The 24769-nt window shown below is 50.1% G+C and overlaps 9 protein-coding genes across 9 annotated transcripts; 4 read left to right on the top strand and 5 right to left on the bottom strand.

Moving 5' to 3' along the window:
- Positions 1-457: 457 nt before the first annotated feature.
- On the top strand, positions 458-3653 carry N7484_008507 (putative zinc metalloprotease; the record flags this gene model as incomplete). Its single annotated transcript, XM_057118894.1, has 2 exons — positions 458-3412; positions 3465-3653. The coding sequence occupies 2 exons, from the start codon at positions 458-460 to the stop codon at positions 3651-3653; spliced, it is 3144 nt and encodes a 1047-aa protein (XP_056968449.1).
- Positions 3654-4160: 507 nt separating this feature from the next.
- N7484_008508 (mitochondrial 54S ribosomal protein bL34m) lies at positions 4161-4710 on the bottom strand (the record flags this gene model as incomplete). The annotated part of the gene is made up of 2 exons (XM_057118895.1): positions 4161-4515; positions 4646-4710. 2 exons carry the CDS (start codon positions 4708-4710, stop codon positions 4161-4163), a joined length of 420 nt encoding a protein of 139 aa, XP_056968450.1.
- Positions 4711-5203: 493 nt separating this feature from the next.
- N7484_008509 (uncharacterized protein) lies at positions 5204-5701 on the top strand (the record flags this gene model as incomplete). Its single annotated transcript, XM_057118896.1, has 1 exon — positions 5204-5701. The coding sequence occupies one exon, from the start codon at positions 5204-5206 to the stop codon at positions 5699-5701; it is 498 nt and encodes a 165-aa protein (XP_056968451.1).
- A 539-nt stretch (positions 5702-6240) lies between these two features.
- On the bottom strand, positions 6241-7818 carry N7484_008510 (zinc metalloprotease; the record flags this gene model as incomplete). Its single annotated transcript, XM_057118897.1, has 4 exons — positions 6241-6473; positions 6533-7472; positions 7536-7718; positions 7804-7818. 4 exons carry the CDS (start codon positions 7816-7818, stop codon positions 6241-6243), a joined length of 1371 nt encoding a protein of 456 aa, XP_056968452.1.
- A 1686-nt stretch (positions 7819-9504) lies between these two features.
- On the bottom strand, positions 9505-11292 carry N7484_008511 (translation initiation factor eIF2 subunit gamma; the record flags this gene model as incomplete). The annotated part of the gene is made up of 5 exons (XM_057118898.1): positions 9505-9535; positions 9593-9727; positions 9796-9866; positions 9952-10329; positions 10402-11292. The coding sequence occupies 5 exons, from the start codon at positions 11290-11292 to the stop codon at positions 9505-9507; spliced, it is 1506 nt and encodes a 501-aa protein (XP_056968453.1).
- A 650-nt stretch (positions 11293-11942) lies between these two features.
- Positions 11943-13445, bottom strand: N7484_008512 (putative 60S ribosome biogenesis protein Mak11; the record flags this gene model as incomplete). Its single annotated transcript, XM_057118899.1, has 1 exon — positions 11943-13445. One exon carries the CDS (start codon positions 13443-13445, stop codon positions 11943-11945), a length of 1503 nt encoding a protein of 500 aa, XP_056968454.1.
- A 687-nt stretch (positions 13446-14132) lies between these two features.
- eaf1 (MYB and HSA domain protein) lies at positions 14133-18533 on the top strand (the record flags this gene model as incomplete). Its single annotated transcript, XM_057118900.1, has 3 exons — positions 14133-14176; positions 14255-14386; positions 14492-18533. The coding sequence occupies 3 exons, from the start codon at positions 14133-14135 to the stop codon at positions 18531-18533; spliced, it is 4218 nt and encodes a 1405-aa protein (XP_056968455.1).
- Positions 18534-19260: 727 nt separating this feature from the next.
- spp2 (spliceosome ATPase-activating subunit SPP2) lies at positions 19261-20834 on the top strand (the record flags this gene model as incomplete). Its single annotated transcript, XM_057118901.1, has 2 exons — positions 19261-19755; positions 19842-20834. 2 exons carry the CDS (start codon positions 19261-19263, stop codon positions 20832-20834), a joined length of 1488 nt encoding a protein of 495 aa, XP_056968456.1.
- A 240-nt stretch (positions 20835-21074) lies between these two features.
- On the bottom strand, positions 21075-24073 carry N7484_008515 (U3 snoRNA-associated protein UTP13; the record flags this gene model as incomplete). Its single annotated transcript, XM_057118902.1, has 3 exons — positions 21075-23761; positions 23812-23839; positions 23900-24073. The coding sequence occupies 3 exons, from the start codon at positions 24071-24073 to the stop codon at positions 21075-21077; spliced, it is 2889 nt and encodes a 962-aa protein (XP_056968457.1).
- Positions 24074-24769: the final 696 nt, after the last annotated feature.

The following is a 24769-nucleotide window of genomic DNA, read 5'->3' on the forward strand; positions in this document are numbered from 1 at the left end:
CCGTGTCTTGGTCGTGCCTGCGTGGATTGAGTCGGGCGCAAACTACTCGATCCCTGTAAGTTCTTTCCTGAATCCTTTGACATGACTTCAATTCTTCAAATTCTGTCTGCCCCGCCCATGTTACACATCCCGCGGCTAGATGGCCCTTCGAATGCGTGTTCGTGGACCTCGCTGGCCAGTGTGCTCTTGGCTTCTTGCCTTACTTCCATAAAATCCTTTTTTTGCTGTGGCCTCAGTGCATATGGCCCCTAAATCTCCTTGTCATAGCTACTCTGGAGCTCTTTCGTCCCACAAACACCCCGCGATGGGGGTGATGGTCATGGGCTGTAGTGGGACAATAGTCACCGCCGCTTCAGGGATTCATAATTTACATACGTCGATAAGACCTTGCTAACGTAAAGCTAGATTGACAAGTTTTCGAAGACATACTTGCACTGGGCTAGCCCCATTGATCAACATGTCTCACTTCAAATTGCTGCAGCAGTTCAAACCTGACTACTCGCCGAGCGAATTCGCAGAATATGAGTCGCAACGAACTGGCATGAGAGTTGTCGTTATCGACCAGAAAGGCCCCAAAGTGAACGGTTACTTTGTGCTTGCTACCGAGATCCACGATGACTCGGGCGCCCCTCACACTCTGGAACATCTCTGTTTTATGGGATCCCGCAACTACCGCTATAAGGGTTTCCTGGATAAACTAGCGACCCGTGTATACTCCAGTACCAATGCCTGGACGGCCACTGATCATACAGCGTATACTCTCGACACCGCAGGCTGGGAGGGCTTTGCACGGATCCTGCCTGTTTACCTGGAGCACGTCATTGCTCCGACCCTGACCGACGAGGGCTGCTACACTGAAGTGCACCACGTCGATGGAACCGGAAATGACGCTGGTGTAGTTTACTCCGAGATGCAAGGTGTTCAGAACAACGCAGCCGAGTTGATTGACCTAGCGGCCAAACGATTGACATATCCACCCGGTATTGGATTCCGGTATGAAACCGGTGGTATGATGGAGCAGCTCCGTGTTTTGAGTGCAGAGCGAATTCGAGAGTTTCATCGTGAAATGTACCAACCTAAAAACCTTTGCTTGGTTATCACTGGTGAAGTGGACCAGAAAAACATGCTGGATATTTTGGATAAATTTGAAGATACCATCTTGGACGTGATCCCGAGTCCGACTGCTCCTTTCACGAGACCCTGGGTGGATTCCAAGCAGACCCCAGCTTTGGAGAAGTCTGTCATCCAAAGGGTCGAATTTCCCGAAGAGGACGAGTCATTTGGTGAAATTGAAATTCGATTCTTGGGACCAGATTGTAATGATTCAGTCCAATCTGGTGCTCTTAATGTCGTCCTTCTCTACCTGGCTGGATCATCTGCCTCTCTGCTGGAAAACGCAATCGTTGAGAAAGAGCAGCTTGCCAGTGCGGTTTACTACGCAACAGAGGAGCACCCCAGCATTGAAATCCGCTTCACCATGACCAGCGTTGAGACCGAAAAGCTCGAACAGGTAGAGAAGCGATTCTTCGAAATTCTCAAAGAGGCAATGGACAAGGACCTCGACATGAAATACTTAAAGGAATGCATTGACCGCCAGCGCCGAACCTGGAAGTTTGCCACGGAGAGCTCTGCGTCGTCTTTCGCCGAGTACGTTATTACCGACTTCTTGTTCGGAAAGCGAGATGGTTCGACCATGCGGGATGTTGCATCATTGAAAGAATATGATGTGCTCGAGACGTGGTCGCAAGATGAATGGCGTGGGTTCATCAAGAAGTGGATTTCGGACGCGAACCACGTTACCGTCTTGGGTGTTCCATCTCAGAAATTGTCTGACAAATTCAAGAATGATGAAGAGGCACGAGTCGCTGCTCAGAAAGAGCGCCTTGGCGAGAAAGGACTCCAGGAGCTTGCAGACAAGCTCGAGAAGGCAAAGGCAGAGAACGACAAGGAAATCCCAACGAAAATGCTGGCCGACTTTGAAATCCCTTCCACTGAGTCTATCCACTTCATGGATACTGTCACCGCACGGTCAGGTGCTGCCCTGAAGGCTGGCCGTCCTGACAACGCTCTTCAGAAGGTCATCGATATTGATGCCAACAAGGCGGGTCTCCCCCTTTACATGCACTTTGAACATATTCCCAGCAGCTTCGTGCAGCTCTCCGTTCTTCTTTCCGCACAGTCCGTCCCTATCCAACTGCGCCCATTGCTCTCCATCTTCACCGAGGCTTTCTTCAACATCCCTCTTCAACGTGATGGCCAGACAATCGACTTCGAGCAGGTGGTTGTCGAGCTGGAGAAGGACACTGTCGGCTATTCGATGGAAAACGCCCGGGCCCTTGGAAACTCTGAGATGCTGCGCGTTTCATTCCAGGTCGAACTTGAGAAGTATGAAACCGCCATCGCCTGGGTCCAGGAGTTGTCCTGGAACACCATCTTTGACGTTGAGAGACTGCGGGCTATTACTTCCCGGCTTCTCGCCGACGTGCCCGACTCCAAGCGCAGTGGTGACGACATGCTCGCTGCGGTGCATGTGATGGTTCATTATGCTGAGGAATCTATCACCCGCGCGCGGTCCACCTTGGTCAAGGCGCGCTACCTTAAGCGCGTTAAGAAGCTGCTTGCCGATAAGCCCGAGGAAATCGTCAGCCGTATGGAGGAGATCCGCAAGTCTCTGTTCCAGCCTGAGAACGTCCGCGTTGTCGTCATTGCAGATCTAGAGAAGCTCACCAACCCCGTCTCTGCTTGGAAACCATTTGCCGAGCGCCTAGGAACCAGCACTGAGCTCAAGCCCATCACCAACCGCCGCGAATTGCTGAGCGATGCTGGAAAGACACTTGGTGGCAAGTCCTTCATTGTACCCATGCCCACCGTCGACTCATCGTTCGCCTACGCTACCGCCCGCGGCCTTGATTCCTATGATCACCCCAAGCTGCCTTCTCTGTTGGTTGCCACCGCCTACATGAACGCTGTCGAGGGTCCCCTTTGGGTCGCAGTCCGCGGCAAGGGCCTGGCCTACGGCACCAACTTCGCTCACAACATCGACACGGGCTTTGTCAACTTCGATGTGTACCGCTCCCCCAACGCACACAAGGCCTTCGAGTCCAGCAAGCAGATTGTTGAAGACCACCTGTCTGGTGCGACACCCTTTGATCCGTTGATGCTGGAAGGTGCCATCAGCAGCATTGTCGTCAGCTTCGCCAACGAGCAAATGACTGCTGCCAGCGCCGCTCAGGGCAGTTTCATCCGCCAGGTCGTGCGCAACCTGCCCCTTGACTACAAGGAGAAAATGCTCAAGAAGGTTCGCGATATCAGCGTCGACGAGGTCAAGGATGCTCTTCGCGATATCATCCTGCCGCTGTTTGATCCCAAGAAGGCTAACCTGGTGGTTACTTGTGGTACTGTTCTTGAAGAAGTAAGCTTTGTTTCTCCTGTGGTATGATTCATATTACTAACATTTATACCAGCCCATCAAATCAGGCTTCGAGTCTGTCGGCTTCACGCCCACTGTCCAACCCCTGAAGGAATTCGAGGATGACTATGGTTTCAAGCTTGGTGCTGAGGAGGAAGATGAGGATGACGATGACGATGAAGATGATGATGACGAGGATGACGAGTCCGGATCCGAAGAGGAGAGTGACGAAGATGATGAATGAACGCTTTCCGTGAGCAAGTAGATCTAAGGCAGCATAGAAACCTTAGAAGACATACAATTGCAACGCGATTTGCTACACAAGTGCCAAAGAACCTATGTGGATCACTTGTAGAGCCAACTTTAGATACTCGCAACAAGTACCCAGGAAACACGCTGAACATCTTGGATCCTCCATCCCCATGCAGGTGTCCGAAAAGATATTATGACTGCTTCCTGATGTGCAAAACAATTATATATCAATAGCCCGTAAAGCAAGATGGAATATCAATGCGCACAACAAATTTAAATGAAGAATCAACTGCTTAATTGAACAGAAATATACTCTCCCACAACCTATAACTAGGAGGAAAGATGAAAAAAGTAGTTATGATACAATTGAAGGTCTAATGCGACCTAAGTCAGTCCCAAGGACTAACACCCATCTATCTCAACGACCTGGACATCCAAAAGCCGCACCACAATCCAAAGACTCCAGATCTAGTCTGGAGCGCAACATCCGAAAAACAATCTACCAACTAACATTCTTCCGTCCCTTCAAACGGCGATGATTAATAGTCTGACGACCCTTCTGTGTCTTATTCCGCGACAGGAACCCATGACGCCGCTTCTGAACACGTCGCGACGGCCGGAAAGTCACGCGGCGCACGCCGAGGGAAGCAGACGCAGAGAACGAGCGGGTCTGGCTCTGACCGAGGGACTGCTGGGCGAGAAGGGACGTAATGGAGGGAGTGGCAGTGGTCATTGTAGTGGGGGTAGCAGGCGTAGTCGGGAACGAGCGCTGCATTGGTTGGAAGGTGCGGGTTGGGGTGGTGAGGAGGGAGGAGAATGATCTGGATGTTGGTTGTTGTGTGAATTGGGAGATTCTGAATAGGTAGCAAGAACATCGATTAGTTTATATGAATTCATTCCTTGTATTCGTGTAGCCGGAGTCGGCTTTTGGGGGGAATTGAGTGGTATTGCTGTCAGCTTGGATTTGTTCTGGGTCTGCGTTACCTGTTCATTGTGCTGGACACGGGAGTCCGGAGTGAGGGCATGACCCTTGAACGAAGACAGAACATGGTGAGAAGCCGGAGTCGAGGGTCTGATCTGTGACTTCGGCGGGAGGTGTGGTTGGGAGGAGGTTCGAGGTCTTGCTTGATGCTCGCGCGATGTTCGGAAGTCGAAGAAAATTAAGCGCGGAGCCGCAGGCACGGACCCGCCAGAGAGAGACAATAGGAGCAAACAGAGTTATAAAATATATTATATTGAATATGAAGTAAGCTATGAATTTTTCGAGACATGAAATGAATTTTTTACTAATTTTAAGTCCATTAATCACAAGAATTGGCCGAGATATAAACAAGAACAAGGAATTGGAGACTCTAGAAGATACCCGTTCGGGACTAGTGCCACCGAAATTCTTTCCGCGATTAACGATCAAGAAAAAAAAAGTATAGAGCTCTGATCCTCCACCACACCACCAGCCTACATATACGCAATAAGGCACACCCAATATCCCCAAAGTCCACATCTACATATTTTCGTGCGACAAAATCCATACAATTGGCCAAAATGAACAACCCAGGCCCCTCTGCCCTCCCACCAACCACCATCCACAGCACGCAGAGCATCAGCCAATCTGCCGCACACGACTTCCTCGCTGCATACCTCACCCGCGCAGCCACAGACCCAGCCCTGCAGCCCAATGCCAACATCAGCGAGCACGGCCCCGTCTCGCGCACGACCGCCGCCGCGCCAAACCTGATTCTCCACAACCTCAAGCGCGTGCAGGCCGGTCTGGCAGGCGAAGTCCTCGGTCAGGATCTGACATTTGCCAAGCAGAACCCTGGCGAGGAGTATCTGGATGCAGGACTTTCGGGTGGAAAGGGTGAAGAGGCGGAGGCTGGAGATGATTTGGAGATGACGGAGCCTGCTTTTGAAATGGAGGCAGAGGCTTATCAGGAGCAGGAGGGTGAACAGGCTACTATTGATAAGGAGGAGAGGAAGAGATTGAAGAAGGAGAGACGGAATGCAGAGAAGAAGGCAAAGGCGCAGAAAGAGTCGGAGTAATCTGCGTTTCCTCTTGTTTGTCTTTGATTTCAGCTGTCAGGCGTTGTCGCATTGGGTCGGAGTTCTTTCATGTGTTTGGTATATATAGTATTCTGGATCCGAATCTGTGAATCTCGCATGTAATTCATATCTGGGCAAAAAGTGTCTTAATGAATCTCAACATAGAGTTTATAAAGTGGTATTCACGATGTACCAAGCGTCCATGGCCATGTGGTGAGGCACAAACCACTAGGCCAGCTAGGCGGTTGTTAAAATAGTTCCATATCTTATACTGTATTCTAAAGAACAGTGGCTAACCCTTCCTCTTCCTTTCTGTCTTTTATTTTTCTTTCCGGGGTCTACGCACGCTCTATACTGCCTTCAAGATCCAATTTTAGCATTCATGGAAATACGTCTCATTGCACATTTTTATTATTCTGATCTTTAACCCTTTTGTATTTCCACCGCACTGGCATAAATATTCAAAAATTGCATCAAAATTGTGAAAAGGCCGAAAATTAGCAATATGCCGCATGAGATGGAAAGGTAGGCGTAGCCTTCTACAGCTCACGGTCAGCAGCCTTGACAGGCTTTTCACTGTCCTCGGCCTTGAGGTCGGTGACCTTGCCACCCTTCCAGCCCAGCGCAGCAAGACGCTCGGTGAGGATAGGGTGCGAGTAGTGGTAGCTAGCATACATCCAGTCAGCGTCCATGGTGCTCAGGTTCTGGATCTGCAGCTTGAGGAGCGAGGAGGCAAGCTCATTGGAGAATCCAAGACCTTGGGCGAACTCATCTATTATAGTATTAGTATCGATGCAAAATATGCTACACGGGGTTTAGAGGGTGACATACCAGCTTCAAACTCAAATTTCCGGCTCAAGATGTTCATCAGAAGCTTCACAACGGCATCCATGGGGGCCAGGGCATCCGAGAACAGAAGGAAGCCGATCATGATAGGCTGCTCCTTGACGAAACCGAAGGACTGGTATAGAGACTTGTTGTTGACGAAGACAGAGAAGAGTGCGAAGATGTAGAACATGTGGAACTGCGCAATACCGAAAAGCTTGGTGGTGTGGCTCAGGCTCCAGTGGCCAAGCTCGTGGCTCAAAACGGCAACAACCTCTTCCGGCTCACTCTTCTCAAGCAGGGTGTCGTAGATGACAATGTGCTTCTTCCAGGGAAGACCGTAGAAGTAGGCATTGCTGTGGGCGCTGCGCTTGCTACCGTCAATGACATGCAGCTCAGAAAGAGGGAACTTCAGCTTCTTAGCCAGGTTTTCGACGCCAGTCTTGATGGTACCGGGCTCCAGAGGAGACAGCTTGTTGAACAGCGGCAGGATGACAATGGGGTAGATGGTGATCGCGAAGACCTGGACAAAGACTCCAAAGAGCCACAGGTAGTAGAAGAACGAGTTTCCGGTATTCTGGACGATCTTGAGAATAGCGCTGATGATGGGAGTTCCAAGAACAATTCCGAGCATCTGGCCCTTGAGCATGTCCGTCACCCACAGGCCAAGAGTCTGCTTGTTGAACCCGAACTTCTCCTCGAGCACAAAGGTGTTGTAGTACGAGGTAGGAAGCGACAGAATAGTAGAGATAATGTTGAAACCAAAGATGAAGAGAAGCGTTTGAGTAATCTCGCCCTGGAATTGACCGGGGAGGTACCGTGCCAGGATGAAGCCGCTGAGACTCCAGAGCTTAGGAAGGACATCACCGTAGACGAAAGCGATATTCTGAATTTGACCGTAGAGACCTGAGATGAAACCGAACTTTGACTTGGCGCGACCGTATGCCTAGATTGAATAAGCGTCATGTAAGCATACCTGTTTATCCTTCGGCGTTGCACAATCTCATACCTGACTTTGGTCATAGACCTTTTGAGAAACCTCACCCGCGAGAACCTTGGGAGGGGTCTTCTGCTGCAAAACCTTGTACTGACGGAAGGATAGAACACCCTCGAGGAGGAACTGACCCAGGGAGAACCCCACAAGGACGTTCTTCCATGGGAAGAGCGGCCTATCGAGGATACGCGCGAGTTGCTAGCATATCTGTCAGCAAATAAATTCTCTGCCGATGAGACGCATAGGAGAATATAAAGAATGTCTGTTTTCATTGGAGACTTACCTCAAGAATCCACATGGTGCAGACGCGTGTGGTAAGAGGAAGGAGGGTCAAAGAAAGCTACAGGTGTTATTGTCGGGGCTGCCTTAGTCAGAAGTCGGATCGACAAGGGGCCACAATCAACAAGGTACAGTAACTCGGGGTCGCCAGCCAATACGGATTTTTTTAAGCGATATTTATTATAAGTATATAATATGGTAATATATACAGATGAATAGTACGACCTAGGTATCTAGAAACTTTGCGCTCTAATATAATTACAAAGTTATTCTAGTCTACTTTTTCTCATACGTACTTGAGCCTCCCACCCCAGGTCTAGTCTAGTAGATTACGGGTACCCCTACTAGTTAAGGCAGGTTTGAATTTCCTTAGTAGATGTATTCGGATTTTGGTCCACTGTTGAGCCTCAATTAGGGTATTCTATTCGAAGCTTGAGCGATACTAAGAAAGAAATTATTTCGATTCATTAAAGTACCTATTTAACAACGCTAGTTAAGAGGATCACAAGGAAAATAGATAGTAAATAAACTGCTAGAGCTCGTGCGAACAACGCCATGATGGCTTTATGATTGGGTGTATTTCTTGGAGGGATTGGATCTTTAGAATTCTATTCAATCTCCTCATCGGAATAGTAGGATTGAATCAATGAGACAAATGTCAAAATCATGACTTTCAGACATCGCGGTTTTCTCGATGCTGGCACCAATTACTGTCCCAAAGGAGCTCTTCGTGTCCGTGAAGGGGCGTACATTTTCCATGCAATTATGTAGTGACATGACATGTTAATTACGGTGAGTTTCTGGGGATTTCTCCCGAGAAAATTTCTTTCTATAGGACTTGAGTGTCACGCGACTCACGCCTGAGGACAGGTCATGGACTTATTGTTTGATTCACCAGGATAAGATGTTCTCCCTCTATTATACGGCTGAGTAACTTTGATTTATTGATATAGGATCGTCTATACATCTCCAGGCTTAGGACAATGAAATATACCTTGTATCTGTAAGGATAGTATTATGATAGATAGGTCGTAAGATATCCATAGTTTATTACGACCTATAGTTCCAAAGTTCGTGAAAACCTGAATATGTCTCTGTTCTTCCAAGAGTTCTTTACAATACCCGGGGCCCATTGAAAGATTTGTGTCAGGTCCAAATATCAACAGGTAAGTACTCTTTTCCTTCTACATTTTTGACCATAACCTATAGCAATTTACATAGGGCTTGTCCATGCAGACGCAAAATCGATGAAACAAAAAAAAAACCTCTTCAAATACAACTCCCTAGAACACAAGAAAAAGAAGCACCTCTTCTCTTCATCGTGACTCGTATCCTGACCCTTCGTACATCCTCTAGGCCAGATTCGTCCTACCTGCCCGATAGGCACTCATGGCATCATGGCATCTCAAAACAGGGTGGGGCGAATACTGGACCAGGGAGACGGGGCAGGGTTATGAAAACCTCCTCTCTATTTAAGCCGGGGATATCTGTAAATGTCATACTTTCACTTTTCCGACTCGTCGTGACCGTAAAAACTTTTCTGTGATGAAGTACATCGCGAATCGTAAGCCTAGGACCCAGCAGGCCGGAATTTAGCCCGCAAAGAGTGATGCAAAGCTTCCTTTGCTCATTTCTCTTTATGTAGCGGCAAGACTCCTATGCCTGCTGATATCCTAAGGACTGGACGCCGTTTAAAATGCACAGCTTACTGCTGAACGGGCTCCAGGATGTTACCGCTATACCAGATGTCAGTTCATAGTCTCCAGGCAGGCAACTTTCGGTCAGCAACTTACGCAACGATGTTAGCCCATCCAATCAGACGCCAGTGCTTGTCGATTCTTCGGCTAATGGCGATCTTCTCGCCGATTTCTGTGCATGCGGGGCTAGTCAGGGCAAGTTTGGCGGCATCAGCCTTGACACCGAGGACACTAGAATAAAAAGCATTAGTTCACCACAAATTTCGATGGTCAGATCTCGTGTCTTTAAGGTGGCTTACCGAGCTCCGGCGGCCGAAGAACCAATGTTAACCATCAGCACCTCGTTCTTAGCAAGCTTGGCAACCTTGGCCTGTAGAAATCGTTAGCAAAAACTTCCTCAATATCAAGAACTCGGGGAAGGGAAAACTCGCCTGCTTGCCATCGGCAGTCTTGACACCCAGCAGACGACGGAGCAAGAAGTAGTTGACTTCAATCTCAGTGTAGATAGAAGGCAATTGACCACGGTGACCCAGGACGAAACCAACGAGACGATCAGCACGGCACAGAGTGGGGTCGATGAGGGTTCCAACACCGATAAGACCACCAGGAACGGCGAGCTTGAGAGGGTTCTGCTCGGCGAAGAGAGACTCGATGCGAGAGTAGATGGGACGGCACTGAACCTTTCCATCCGCATCCTTGGTAACGAGACCAGGACGAATTTCAATCTCGTCTTGCAGCTTGATGACTCCGTTCAAGATCGAACCACCAGCAACACCTCCCTTGAGCTCATCGATCTCGGCACCGGGCTTGTTCACGTCGAAAGAACGAATGACCTATATTATGAAGAAAAAAAGTTATTAGTCACACGATCTCTCCAATCCTTTTGTAGGGAAATTGGTTCTTACCATCATGTGGGGCTGAGCAGTAAAGTCGCGCACGGGAACGGGGATGCGGGAGATTAGGGCCTCGCAGACGGCATCGACGTTGTACTTTAACTGGGCAGAAATGGGAATGATAGGCGAGCCATCGGCGACAGTACCACGGATGAACTTCAGAATAGACTGGTAGTGCTGCAGAGCACCCTCCTCGCGCATCAAATCGACCTTGTTCTGCAGAATAACGATGTGGTTGAGCTTCATGATCTCAATAGCAGCCAAGTGCTCGGAGGTTTGCGGCTGGGGGCAGGTTTCGTTTCCGGCAATCAGAAGCAGAGCAGCGTCCATGACGGCGGCACCAGACAACATGGTAGACATGAGAATATCGTGACCAGGGCAGTCAACGAAAGACACATGGCGCTCCAATCTGTAACGGCCCTCGCAACCCTCGCGCTCGCAAGGCGGGTCAACCTCCTTCTCACTACCGTAACTCCTGTAGCAGGTTGGCCGGGGGCAAGCAGGGTTGTCACACTTGTAGACCTTGGCGTTGGCGTAACCGAGCTTGATGGTAATGTTCCGCTCCAATTCGTTCTTGAATCTGACAGTCTGCACAGTTGACAGGGCCTTGACAACTGTACTCTTTCCGTGGGCGACGTGACCGATTGTACCGATGTTGATGGTGGCTTGGCGAGCAATGATTTCAGGCGACAGAGGAGTCAATTTTGACAGGTCCAGGGCGCTGGGTTCGGGCTGCTCGGGCAGCTCAGGGCGCTGCTTCTGGGGCGCAGCCTCGGTCTTCTTCATGGAAGACTTGACGGGCTTGTCGAGGGGCTCTTGGTCGTCGAAGTCTTGGGCATTGTTGCCGTCCAAAATGGGCGAGCCGGGCTGGCTCTCGTCGGAGAAATCTCCATTCGTAGCCATATTTGCAGATTTTTCAAGTCGCAAACGTTAGAGAACGGTCTTTTCCGGCTCGAGGCGAAGCGTAGGGGGTGGAAGGTGGTGGGGAGTGGCGGAGAGTGGAGTGATGAAGAGCCGGGTGAAAATTGCAGGGCGATATGATAATGGAAGAATGTAATGGTGGGGGGTTTGTGCAGTGGAGAGCGAGCGGGCGGTGACTGACTGTTCCCCCTACAATCAATTATTTCTATGCAGCATACATGCTTTGATTTATTTAATTTAGAGAATATGTAGAATGCGATGAGATTGAGATTGATTTTGAATAATCTTAACATGGGGGACTCGGTAAATGACTTTCATGAGTCATTCGCACAGAGAAAACCCTTTGTCGGTGAAAGCCGCACCTTGAGTACTTGGAACAACACATCCAATATTAACCTTTAGGTCCACTTGTATGTACATATAAAGTTTCCAGGTATAGGTGAGAGCATCAGGGTCTTGAAATATGGTAAGATTTAGAATCACAATAGGTAGGTACAGTACAAACAAGCTATGTCCCTGTATTGTAAATATATTTGGCATTCAAGTTGAGTGCAAAACTTTTGATTTGTCCTTAAGATATATTTTGGTCTAACAGTACAGTGGGTATAAAGGGCAAACATGGACACAACCATTTACTCGTCATCACTCTCATCACTCGACTCTGGTTCCTCGTCCTCATCATCCTCAGAGTCAATCAGAGTATCTGGGTCTTCCGCCGGTAACATCACAAAGGCCGCCAAACACGTGATGCGGTTGCCAGTCTCATAAGTGCTCAACACACTGCCAACTTGGGGGATGCTCTCTTGAGCCTCCTTGGAGCTCTTAGACTTCTTGGAAAGAGTAAGATCTTTGCTGGTAGCTTTCCATACACGGACCACGCCATCGCTGTTACCGGCCACAACCAGAACACCATCACGGAGGTCCTTCGCTTGGTCCTCCAGACTCAGGACCTCGAAATCCTTGATGCGTCCTGGGAAACCGGCTTGCTTCCCACCAATCTGAGCAACCGGAGTTGCATGGGGAATGGTCGAGTCGGCATCCTCCTCTACCTCCTGTAGTTCCTGGGTCGAATAGAAGATGACACGGCCGTCTTCGGTGGAAATAGCTAACAAGTCATCTTTCTCATCGCCCTTGGTGGGTCGTGAAACATACTTCATCTGATGAATCTTGCTTCGTGGACTGGGGACAACTCGGCACTTGGGAGTCGAGTCAATTCCAAACACTACCGCACCCCATTCGAAAGCCACCGCAAACTCCTCACCAGCGGCGTTCCAAGCGATGCGCTGTCCCTCTCCTTTGCTGTACTTCCCCTCTTTCACACTCTGTAGTAGCTCCCGGTCGAAATTCAACACACCGGCCTTTCTACCAGTCACCAGATTCCAGAGTCGCATACATTTCTCTCCCTTGCCAACACTCAGCATCAGCTTCATACTAGGGTGCACAGCAAAATGGTTCACTCCGGCTGGAGCGGCGCCCTCTGGGGCTGTGTCACCACTGGGTCGGCCATAGACCTTCGGGCGTGGCGCTTTAATGGTCGAAACGACAGTCCAATCACGGGTTTTTGACACCGAGATAGTGTTATCCTCGCCAGCGGCGAGTAACTTACTTCGAGAGGGGAAGCTCAAGGCAGAGATGCTAGCGGTATGGTGCAACAGGGATCCCAGCTCGCGGTTTCTTGGGTTTTCGAGGATTTTGTTTCCGGCTAGGGTCGGCACAGAGGGGTAATCATCGTTCACGGCGGGCGGGGCAGCAGATATCGAATACAGATTGATACGCTCATCAGTGGAGCCACTGGCTAAAATGATCTTCTGTGCGTCGCCCTTGTCGGTAGGCTTGGGCAGAGGGGAAAGCGCAAGACAACGGATTGCGGACCCATGAGCTTCGAACAAGAAGGTATCGACACATTGAATACCGGTAGCAGAGTCTTTAGAGGCATCCTTCTTGGACTGCAGGGAAGATGCGGGGATGCCGGCAGTGAAACCATGCAGCACCCGCTCATAGGAGCCCGTGATCACTTGGACGGTCAAAGCTGCATCTGGAGCTTGCGATGGGGTAGCTGTAGATTTAACGGCCTTGGAAGGAGATTGCGCAGGTGCCTCCTCCTTGGGAGGATCATTTCTCTTTCTCTTGGCCATGTTTCAGGGTTTGTTTTGAGTATGTGAAGTGTTGGTAGTATGGGGATGGAAAAGCTGGAGCTGGTGGAGGTTTTTTTTTTCTTGGTTATCGATAGCAAGGTGGGTGCCTTGATACCTGAAGATACGATTGTTGCCTTGTTGCCTATATCCTCCTTTGTTCCGTTGTTGCCTTATTGCCTTAGCTGCAAACAGACCTCTTGTATGGAATGTGTATCAATACACAATACGCGTCTGACTCAGTGTCACAATTGTGCCAACACATCGAAAATAGAGAACGTAATCCTCATCCACTTGATCAAGGATCAGAATAATATACCTCGTACATCCGTTGTAAAGAACCTGTTATGCATTTTCTTCCTTCTTGGTTGTTGTTAACTTCTTTGTATCTGATCTTTTCCTCTATTAAAAAACATTCCTATAACTGAAAACCAACGGGCAAAACCCCCAGTAACCATGTTACGGTATCATTACTTTCAACCACACTGAACCTGCACTCGCCGACGTCTTCCCTTTTTTCCCGCGCCAACCCGTACTGAAAAGTCCTCCCTTCCCTGCCTTCCATCGCCATACGCGACAACCACGTCTTATTTCATCTCGATCAGCGATTTTTTCTATCTGAATGACCTTGGTCAATTCACTCCTATTTTTCCCGCGTTAATCGGATGCTGTGTTCCAAAGTTAGACCTCATGCTCCGCGACGAGCTTCTCCGGTCTAAGAATGATGAGATCGCGTAAGTTTTAATATTGAAAATTGCTCTTTGCCTGGGTCCGGGCCTTACAGACGCGTTTGGGGACTAATATCCCTTCAGAAACTGTTTGTTGTCGCGCAAGCGAAAACTGACCGAATTGTATTATGCGACCGTGGGTTTTGAGGGTGCGACCGCCGACTCTCACTATCATCAAAAAGAACAGGCCTTCCTCGACGCCAACGACCTGTCTAAGTAAGTCTCTTCCCATATTCTTATCTCTGTAATTTTACAGATACGTCTTTCAATTTTTATACATCTCAATGTATACTTCAATCGCACGTTACTTATCTGGTGCAGAGGCCGTTACTTTGATGAATCCACCTTACCGTCGCCTGCCCATGCGCGCACTAGAGATGCCACTAAAAAAGTGGTCGCGTCACCGGCAACAATTGCGGCAACATCTCAACAAGCTCCTGGTATCACCTCCCCGCCGACATTAGATGGTAACGCTCTTTCAATTCCGACCGATGCCAGTTCCCAGAGAACACCTGCTGTGGCTTCGCTAGCAACCGCAAAGCCCGTCGCATCTGTTCAGGAGGATTCAACAAGCTTTAACGAGTCTCCTATTCCTGCCACTAGCCCACAGGCATCCCAAGGACAGGGCGTCTCAATTTCTACCGCGCCACTCAATCACTCGGTTGAACCGTCAAGCGCATCCGTGCCAGAAACCCCCGTCAGCTCCCAAGGACAAAATGGCGCAGAGGTCAAATTCTCCCCAAATGCAGCGACGACTATCACCCCCTCACTGGAGATCCCACCTACCTCTCTCCCCAAAAAGAAACTCGATTCGCGACCTTCTCTCACAATAGGCCCCTCGAACCAAGATCAACCGCTCTCCCCCGCCTCCTCCATCGATCCATATTCTAATAATACGCCCGCGCCCGTCACTGCGTCTCCCGTCACCAGCCCTGGAGAGGAAGCTGCAGAAGCTGGGAAGAGCGACCACCCAAGTCCTCAACATGAACGACCCATGCAACCGCGTCGAAGCTTGGTTCCTTCGACTCCCGATGAGCAATTGCGAATGGAGGAAGCACAGTCAATGCAGATTGCGGAAGAATCAAAGACCGAGCATCCTTCATCGAATGTGGTGATTGAGGAGAGTGTGGGTCTCAATGCCGATAAGGATTCCATGGAGATTGATGAGGGATCTATCGAAAGAGTAGACCAGACAAAACTTCAAGACCAATCAACTGCGGCTGGAACTGAAGATCTGTTACCAACTGATCGCTCATCTGAAGGAATGGAACCTGTTAAGGATGCCGACGACGCATCGGCGAGCAAAAAGCTAAAAACCATTCCCCCAGCGCAGCCTGGTCTTTCACAACCCGAACGAATGACAACCCGAGTGTCATCAGGGGCTATTCGACACAAGTCTGTTTCGGAAATACTCGGAGAAACACCTCGAACTCCCCATACCGTCAGCGATCATGACGCTCCTGATAGTGTGGCCCGCATGCGGTTCAAGGATCGTAAAGACCGCGAGAAGGAGAGAACTCGGCTTGCGACTGTTGTTTTCCCCCACATGACTCCCCAGCAGGATAAGACAGATTCGATGGATCTTGTGCATGGAGACTCTGGTGATGCCATTGCCAAGCTGAACCAGGAGCAAGACTATCTCTTCACGTTGTTCTTGAATCGGGCATATGCGCCTCCTAGGGGAATGAACATGAGCACGCTTCTTGCATCTGCTCATAAAACCTTAAGCACTGACAACCATTCGTTGGAATACAAAGAGCAAATGAATTGCCGTACCTTGCGACGCATATACGCATTGCAGAACGCCAATCGGTGGCCCCTTCGGCAAATGAAGCGGACTCCTGAACCTTCTCGCCAGGGTACCCATTGGGATGTTGTCCTGGATCATATGAAGTGGATGCGAACAGATTTCCGCGAAGAGCGAAAATGGAAAATCGCAGCCGCTAAAAGTTGTGCTGACTGGTGCGCAGAATATGTAAACAGTGATGAGGAACACCGAACTCTACTTCGTGTGAATGTCAAGATCCCAACGCCAACTGCTTTAGTACAAGATAACTCAAAGACAGAGGGTGCTTCTCCTGAAGATGTGAGCGACGAAGCTGCAGCATTTCACCCAACTCCAGACCTTGTACCATCGGCTGAGGAAGAATCAGTCAGTGATGGCTTCAACGATGAGGCTCGACATGATCTTCGGGATACTGTTGCACCTGCTGCTATCTTCTCTCTTGGTTCGGATGAGTTCAACTTTTCTGTCGACATGACTCCGGCGGCAGAGAAGCTTCTTGATGAATTACCACTTTACGAACCGTTGCGATTTACTCAGGATACTCATTTGCTTGCTTTCAAGCAACCTCCTGATTCAGTCTGGAAAACTGAGCTTCTGCCGGTTTCTAAATTTGCTTCTACCAAAATCATATTTCGCGACGATGAACGACCTCGCAAGCGAAGTCGCTACGACTATTCGCAATATGGTTCTGATTTGGAATATCGTATTACTGATATTCCCCCGGAGCAGAATAACGTCGCCTTGTTCCGGCCCGAGAACAAACCCATACGTGATCGCATTCATCCTGGCCACTCTTTTAGACCACCAACTGAACATCCCATGCCGTCTGTGGGTTTCTTCGAGTCTCGACAATCTTCACAATGGACCATGTCTGAAGATGATGAACTTCGTCACTTGGTCAAGGAGTATTCCTACAATTGGTCGTTGATCTCCAGTTGCCTAACATCACCTTCATTGTTCACTTCTGGAGCCGAGAGACGAACCCCCTGGGAATGCTTCGAGCGCTGGGTAGGGTTGGAAGGTCTTCCAGCGGACATGTCCAAGACCCAGTACTTCCGAGCTTATCACCAGAGACTTGAGACAGCCCAGCGTACTGTGCTAGCCCAACAGCAAGCACAGCAGCAGCAGCAGGCACAACAGCAAGCCAACAATGGCCAAGTGCAGCCACCTGTTCGTCGTCGGACGACTCAACCTCTACGGGTAGATAGGAGAAGATCCTCTCGACACCTCGCGTTGTTGGATGGTATGCGCAAGCTGGCTAAGAAGCGGGAGACAATGATTCAGAAGCAACAGCATGCCTCTCATCTCGCTTCGCTAAGAAAGGCAAATGAAGCCAACCAGCCCAAGCCTCCAATCACTACTCCTGCGGAATTCAGTCGTCTAAAGTATGAACGGGAAATGAAGCTGCAAGAAAGACAGGAACAATATCGACAACAGATGATTGCTCAGCAAAGAGCCAGTCTCGCTGCTCAACGTGCTGGACAGTTGCCTAATCAGCAACAGCCTGCGATGAATGCTCAAGGACGACCACCCACCAGTATGCCACCCAATTCTGCCAATGCAGCCATGCCCAATGGGACACCGAATGGAGTTCCTGCTGGTATGCCTCCCGGTGCTGGCGTCAACCAAGGTCGAACCCAGCCGATGCAGGGATTGCCTGCTGCAACGACGCCAGTGAATGGCCAATTGCCTGCCAATGCGATGGCCATGAAAATGATGCCTCAGGGCCAAATGCAACAAACCGTGGGCGCAAGGCCCGGTATGGCGATGCAGACATCTCCGGATAATACACGTGTCATTCGAGAAGCCAATCGTCTGCAGGAACAGCAACGTCTGTTGCAATCTCGACAGGCCCAAGTTCCTCAACAGGGTCAGCCCCAGCAGGCACAGCCGCCATTCCATAACCAGCAGTTTGCGCCTCAGGGATCCCATTCGCCAAATCTTAACAATATGCCGAACGTTAACGGTGGTCCCAACAACCCTGCAATGATGGCAGCGATACAAGCCCAAGGAGGAATGCAAAGCCCCTCGTTCCACGCTGGCACACCTCAAGGTGTTTCAACACCTTCCCCTCGCATGGGCCAGCCTAATCCTCTCTCGAGTGGCGTTGTTCCAACCATCAGCACTTTCCAAAGTCAAATCCAACGTGCCAACCCCAATCTCTCTGCAGAGCAGATCAGCAAGATGGCTACGGATCGACTCAACCAGTATCAGCAGCAGCGCATGTCCCAGCAAGCGGCTATGAATGCTGCCGCCGGGGGCATGAATAATGTCCAAGCCAACTATCAAGTGCCGCATGATGGAAACTTCCAGACTCCTCAGCAGCCGGGCATGTCTAACGGTAACCCAGCAATGCAGGTCCCTCAGAACCAAGGTTTCTCTCCGATGATGCGTGTCCCTCAAACAAACCAGCAGAATCGGGTTGCTCCTACCAGTTCACCTGCTATGAATGGAGCTGTTCCTCAGACCAGTCGAAGCGCAACGCCTCAGACTCAGCGCAGTGGCAGCGCGCAGGCTGCCGCTGTGCAAGGCTCCAACAAGAGTCCACACCCACCTGCTCAGACAGCGAGCAGTTAAGTTCTTGCATGATCTTTTACACTCCTGTCATGACCTACTCACATCCTACTACATCCTACTTCACCTTCTCTACACTTTTATTCGACTGTACATATTTTATCCCCCCACCTCCTATTCTGATTTATTAACCCTTGATTATTATCTTTTCCTGCACTGGTGGTCCGGACGGCGGCGGCGCACCTTGGTTTTCTCTTTTTCTTTTTACTCCTTCAAAGCCCCTGATTCCGTTACCGTTTGCGAGCTATCCTATGTCCGAACCTTCTAGCGAGTTCATTAAATTAATGAACCTGATATGACACTGGCTCCCTATTACCAGTGATCATCCCCTTGAGCTTGGGCATGTATTATTTTGGGATGGCGAAAAACTCTGGGCTTAGGGTTAGAACCCAGGAATTGATGAATATGAATTGTATGATTAGTTTTGAACCTTTAGCAGTCATAGCCAGACCTTTGTCTGGTATTTGCGTAATTACCAGTATTTACTTAAAATGGAAATGCCCTGCAAAGACTTAAGATTCTTGTATCAATGAGTTTGAAGCGCCAATCTATCCAATTCTATGAATGGCCACTTTGGCTGACATTAACGATGCTACACCTCGCGACACCGCCTTTACCCTTAGCGCGCGCTTGATACCAGTTTTGCCACCGCCCTACCAGGAGCTTTCATATCATCGAACTCAACTTTGCCTCAACTGCTATACTCACAGAACAGTGCGACCCTATCAGGATGTCTTCATCAGGGGGCTCCGGAAACCGCAATAGCAGTTCCGCAAAACCATTCTCCCTTTCCTCGAGCTCCAACGGCGCCGCCAAGAAAACCGCCTTTAACTTTCAAGCAAGTCGCGGCCGTCCCACCGACTCTCCAGTAGGCAAGAGTCGCGCTCTCCCTCGCAGACCCCACCAACTTGGACATGGGGATGACTCCTCAGACGAAGATGAACGTGCTCCCACCCACGAGGAGGTGTCCGGTTTTGACACTCTTACGGGCGGCGCAATCACCGCCGACGGAGAAGCTGTCAAGAAGAAGGGCCCGCTGGTGATCCCGGTCACGAGCAAGAACAACTGGCGTGATCGCGCTGGTGTCAACGTGAAGAAAGGGAAGAATCTTCTACCAGCTGAAGTCCAGGCCATGCAAGAGGCCGAAAGGAATGGTCAAGCTCCTGGAAGCAACGTTGAAACCGAAGGCCCCAGTATGGCATATGGCCTTAGTTTTGCACAGAACGTTGAACAAAAGGGACAAGATGCTACTGGTGGAGATCATCCAATGGAAGAGGCGAAACCGAATTCGCCTCCCCCGCTGAGAAAAAGCCTCTCACGGACGACGAGATCGCTCTACAAGCTTTAATTCGAGAGACCAAGGGAGAGCCGGAGCGGACATCAGATCTGGTGATCGAGGCCTCGAAACCTCGAGACGAAGAGGAGGAACAAGCGCATTCTCGCTATGACGAAACCAGTCACTTCCGAACAGATGTCGATTCTCGTCCCGAATCTGCAACATTGGACCAGTACAATGCTATTCCAGTTGAGGAATTTGGCGCTGCTTTGTTACGAGGAATGGGATGGAAAGATGGCCAATCTATTGGACGGGGCAACTATGGTTCTGCTGCTCCTACAGAAAAAGAAAAGAAACCTCTTGTCCCAGCACGACGCCCTGGATTCCTGGGAATTGGAGCCAAAGATTCTGCAGGTGGGAAAGGCGCTGAAGCTGAGCTCGGAGCCTGGGGAAAATCGGCTATGCGCAAAGCGTCCCGAAAGCAGGGTGAAGAGAACGGGAATGCCAATGCCGAAGGTGTCTATATGCCTGTCACAATGCGCAACAAGAAGACTGGCGAATACATGACCGAAGAAGAGCTTGCCGAGCTAAAGAAGAAGGCTGCTGTTCCACCAGAAAAGGAGGACTGGCGTGAGAGACGGGATCGCAACCTAGAGAAGAGTGGACGAGACAAGGATCGCGACTACCGCAAGCGCGATTACGATGACGATGAATATCGCTCTGACCGGAGAACTGGATCTTCTCGTCGTGATCGAAGCCGTTCCAGCGGTCGCCAATCCTCCTCCAGACGCTCGCGGTACGACGATAATGATCGCAAGAAGGATGTTCGATCCTATCGGGATCGTGACCGTGACAGGGATAGTCGACGAGATCGGGATGATGATAAAGATTATCGCAGAGACCGAGACCGTGACCGAGACCGGCGGTCCCGTGATGATCGATACAGCAGCTCGCGGCATTCATCTTCTCGACACGACCGGGACCGAGATCGGGACCGCGACTCTCGCCGAAGTCGACGGGACGAATAACATTCAATGATATGACTGACTACATTGCAAAGCTCTTGTATATGACTACTGAACAGAGCCATGCCTCCTCCAAATTAGAGATACCCTGGACCAAACAATGTAATCTAGTGGGACAAGAAACGCATAAACGAAGAAGAATTTCAATTCTATGAGAAAGTAGATGGCTTTTATCTGATCCCACCCCAATGATACTCCCATAAAACAAAGCGCCCGTCATATACACAAGAGGTAAAATCACATTTAACCTTCCAACATAATCACATCCTTCTCTTGCTCCTCACCATTTGCATCAGCCATGTTCAAATCAAGACTCTTCAATCCACCAAGTCCAACACCGTCATCCATCTCGCTCAAAACCCACTCCACCAGATAAGAGTCATCAGTGAGCTCCTCAACGCGCTTGTAATGCCTCTCAGTGTACGCTGCCAGGGCAGCGAGAATATCCTTCAATCCAGCAGCAGCACGTCCATTCTTGCCACGGACGGACTGGGTCGCTAGCTCAACGAATGTAGAAGCAGGGTACGAACGGAACAGAGCGTAGAGAATGCGCTGGGAAACGCGCGAGGTACGCGCATTAGTGTTCCAGTCCCGCAGGCGAAGAAGCAAGGTGCGCAGATTCACAGCATCAAGCGACTGGAGAACCTCGTCAATAGACGGGTTGCCAGTCAAACTTTTTGCTGCGAGTGCGCGTTCTTCTTCGGGGAGACTAAGGTCATCGGCGGCGTTGATGGCGGTTGTGAAGAGCGAGAGCAGACGACCAGGGTGGTTTAACTGCAGTGCCAGGGTAATGGCTTCACGGTAAGCACCAGCGCGAATGTAGTTCTGCAGCTGCTGGTCTTGCTCGACGCGCTCGGAGTTGGCGTTCACGGCAGCTGTGTAGGTGGCGGAGGTGGTGTCGGACCACATGGTGACGGTTGCATCTGCGGCACCAGAGGCGAGGGCATAGGGGGATTTGAGTTTGGAGGAGGTGGGCTTGACATCGGCGCGTGAGCCGGACGGGGTGGGACTGGCAAGAGACCAGACTCTGTCTGTGTGGTTGTCCAGCACGGTCTCTTGTTCACCAGTGTACGGGCTCCAGATCTTGACCAAGCCGTCAGCGGCTGCTGAGGCGATAAGAGGCCTTGTTTGAATAGCGTTCTTAGCGGCCTTGTCCTCTTCCTCGTCGTTATCATCGTTGTGCTTGGAGATCTCTGGGGGTGGCAGCCAAATGGTCTTCAAGACACTTCCAGTGTGGCCTTCAAATGTAAGAAGACAGCTGTAGTCAGACAAAGACCATAGTTTGACGGTTTTATCACCCGAAGCTGTGGCAATCAGTCCTCGAGCTGTGCTGGTTCCGGCTTCAGAGTTGATAATGGGTGTGTCCTTAGGAGCGAATCTTACGGACCAAACACCTCGTTTGTGACCACGCAGAACACCAATCGCGGTACCCTCTTCAGCGTCCCAGATCTTTACGGTCCGATCCTGAGAGGCAGAGGCAAACAAGGTACCTGTTGAATCAATGTCCAGAGCATTGATATCCTTTTCGTGTGCTTTTCTAGTGTAAATTGCCTTGGGGGAATGTGTCTTGTCACTTCCGGCCTTAAGTGGGCTCAGCCTGCCGGTATCCCAACGCTTCAGGGTGCGATCCTGTGAACCAGTGATCATGAACGCGGGCGGGTGGCTAAGTGGGTCCTTATAAGCACCACTGCTAGTTTGTGGTGGTGTTCGTGGCAGGGCAACGGCTCCCAGGGATTCGGCGTGTCCAGTGAAGGTGGCAAAGCAGGTATATGATGAGTTTTTGGGGTCAAGACGCCAAAGTCGGGCAGTATTATCCTTCGCAGCTGTTGCGAGCCAGTGTCCAGACCAGTCTACATCGATGGCGATGATGATGTCTTCGTGGCCCTCAAGATGGGCGATATCGGCACCAAAGAACTGCTCACCCTCAGATGGTCTGTCTTCAGATGGAGAAACAGAAACAACGCGAATGCTCTCGGTGTTGGTGGCCAAAGCGAGCATTGACCGATCCGGCCCAACGAAAGCCAAGTCAATGATCTCGTCGTCATTTCCAGAGATGCGGCGGATGATTGTCAGAGCAGGCAAGTCTGATCCCGGCTTATAGTCTGACAGCGGCTCAATCGAATGCAGACGGATTGTCTGGTCTGCATGAACAGTCATCACAAAGGGTAGGCCAGGCAAGTACTGGATAGAGACGATGCTCTCATATTCCTCTCCCGCCTCTTGCTCCTCAGTGATTTCGCTACCACGGTTGCAGTCCCATACCCGCAGTTTACCATTTTCACCACCAATCACGCACAGACCGCTCTCTGCGATGAAAGACGCAGCCTCCACGCTCTCAAGAACAGGGATGATTCTGCGAGTTTTCCATGTACGAGCATCCCAGATGATAACTGTCTTGTCTCGGCTCGCAGACAGCAATGCGTTCTCTGAAGGCGAAAACGACAGGCTGCGCACCAGGGAGACGTGCGAGTCAAGCGATGCAACCGCCTTCCTCTTGTGCAAATCGAAGACCTTGACCTTGCCTTCGTCACTACCGCAGGCCAACCGGAATCCAGCCGTCGAATCTGTGGCATCATCCATGTCCTCATCTTCATCCTTGCGCTTGGACTTCTTCGAGGATTTGGTCTCGTCCGCAGAAGAGGAAACCTCGAAAAAGCAGAGTGCGGAGATAACTCCGCGGTCGTGGAAGGTGTGTGTAACAAAGCCACCCCGAATATCCCAGACCTTAATCGACCCATCGGCACCGCCAGTGGCTAGCAATGTGCCTGTCTGATCGATCGTAGTTGTGACCACTGGGGAAGGGTGGGGTTTGAGGGTTCGGAGAAGCTCTGCTTCAATTGACTTTGAGTCTTCGTCGAAAGGTGAAAGACGGTAAATACGCATAGACATAGACCGAGAGCAAACAATGGCATGCGATGCAGAGGGTGTGACTAGAGACTGCGTGAGTATTTCAACTCTGAAAATTGAGATTGAGACATACGGGCCAAGCTTGTGATGATTTCTCCATCCTGTAGAAAGCTTTTGGTCAGCAATGTCATACAGGCTTTTTAAATATCAGCAACACTTACGCCTTCCAGACTGGCGAGCTGGTCACCAGTCTCCAAGTCCACGATCAAGGCATCCTCGCCGATGCAAGACAGCAAAATGCGACCGCTGGCATCCAGCGCTGTACTGCCACCGGTGTAGATGGGACGGAGCGTCCGAGACGCCTCGAAGGTGGTTTTCACAACAGCCTTCGACATGATTGAAAATTGCGCCTGTGAGCTTTTTAACCCATGCGCTTTCTCTAGAAGTCGAGAATCGCAAAAAGCTCGGGCAACTTTTTTTTAGGTGTTTGCAATGTTTGCTCAGACGATAAGATAATATGCAGGTGGTCCGTGCACGAAGCGCCGCAGACGCGGTCACACGTGGGACTCTCACCTCACTCGTATCCTTCTTCATCTTTCATTTAATCCTCTGTATCGACAGAAGCACAAACAGACGGCTATTACGTTGAGGTGATGTGATCACCTCCGGCAATAGGTGTCCTTGCTCGTGATGGGCCGCCAGGCTTATTTGAACCGGCTCGCTTTGGTAAGCCCCCTTCACAATTGATCCTTTCTCAATTTGATATATGGTACACTGTCTCCGTTGTAATTCTCCATGGTACAATATGAATGTTTCAACTTCCCTGTCTTGGTTATCAGTGTTTTTCGGTGGGTTTCACGAATCATGTTTGATATTGTACCCGATATCTACTTGTGATATGATGATTCTCTTCCTCAATGTAAAGCACACTTCACAAAACCCATGCTTCTCTTTGGCCTGTTTTTCTATAGCTCCCTGCTTTGCTTCTCATGACTCGGAATAATTAACAGTTTACAAGGGTCGGTCACCATATGAACCTCCAGAAACGGCGACAGTCGACCCTTCAAATCCAGTGCGAAGGGTGTCTAACA

The sequence above is a fragment of the Penicillium longicatenatum genome (assembly GCF_028827895.1).
Source record: "Penicillium longicatenatum strain IBT 33135 chromosome Unknown contig_6_segment0_segment0, whole genome shotgun sequence".
NCBI classification, from domain to species: Eukaryota; Fungi; Ascomycota; class Eurotiomycetes; order Eurotiales; family Aspergillaceae; genus Penicillium; species Penicillium longicatenatum.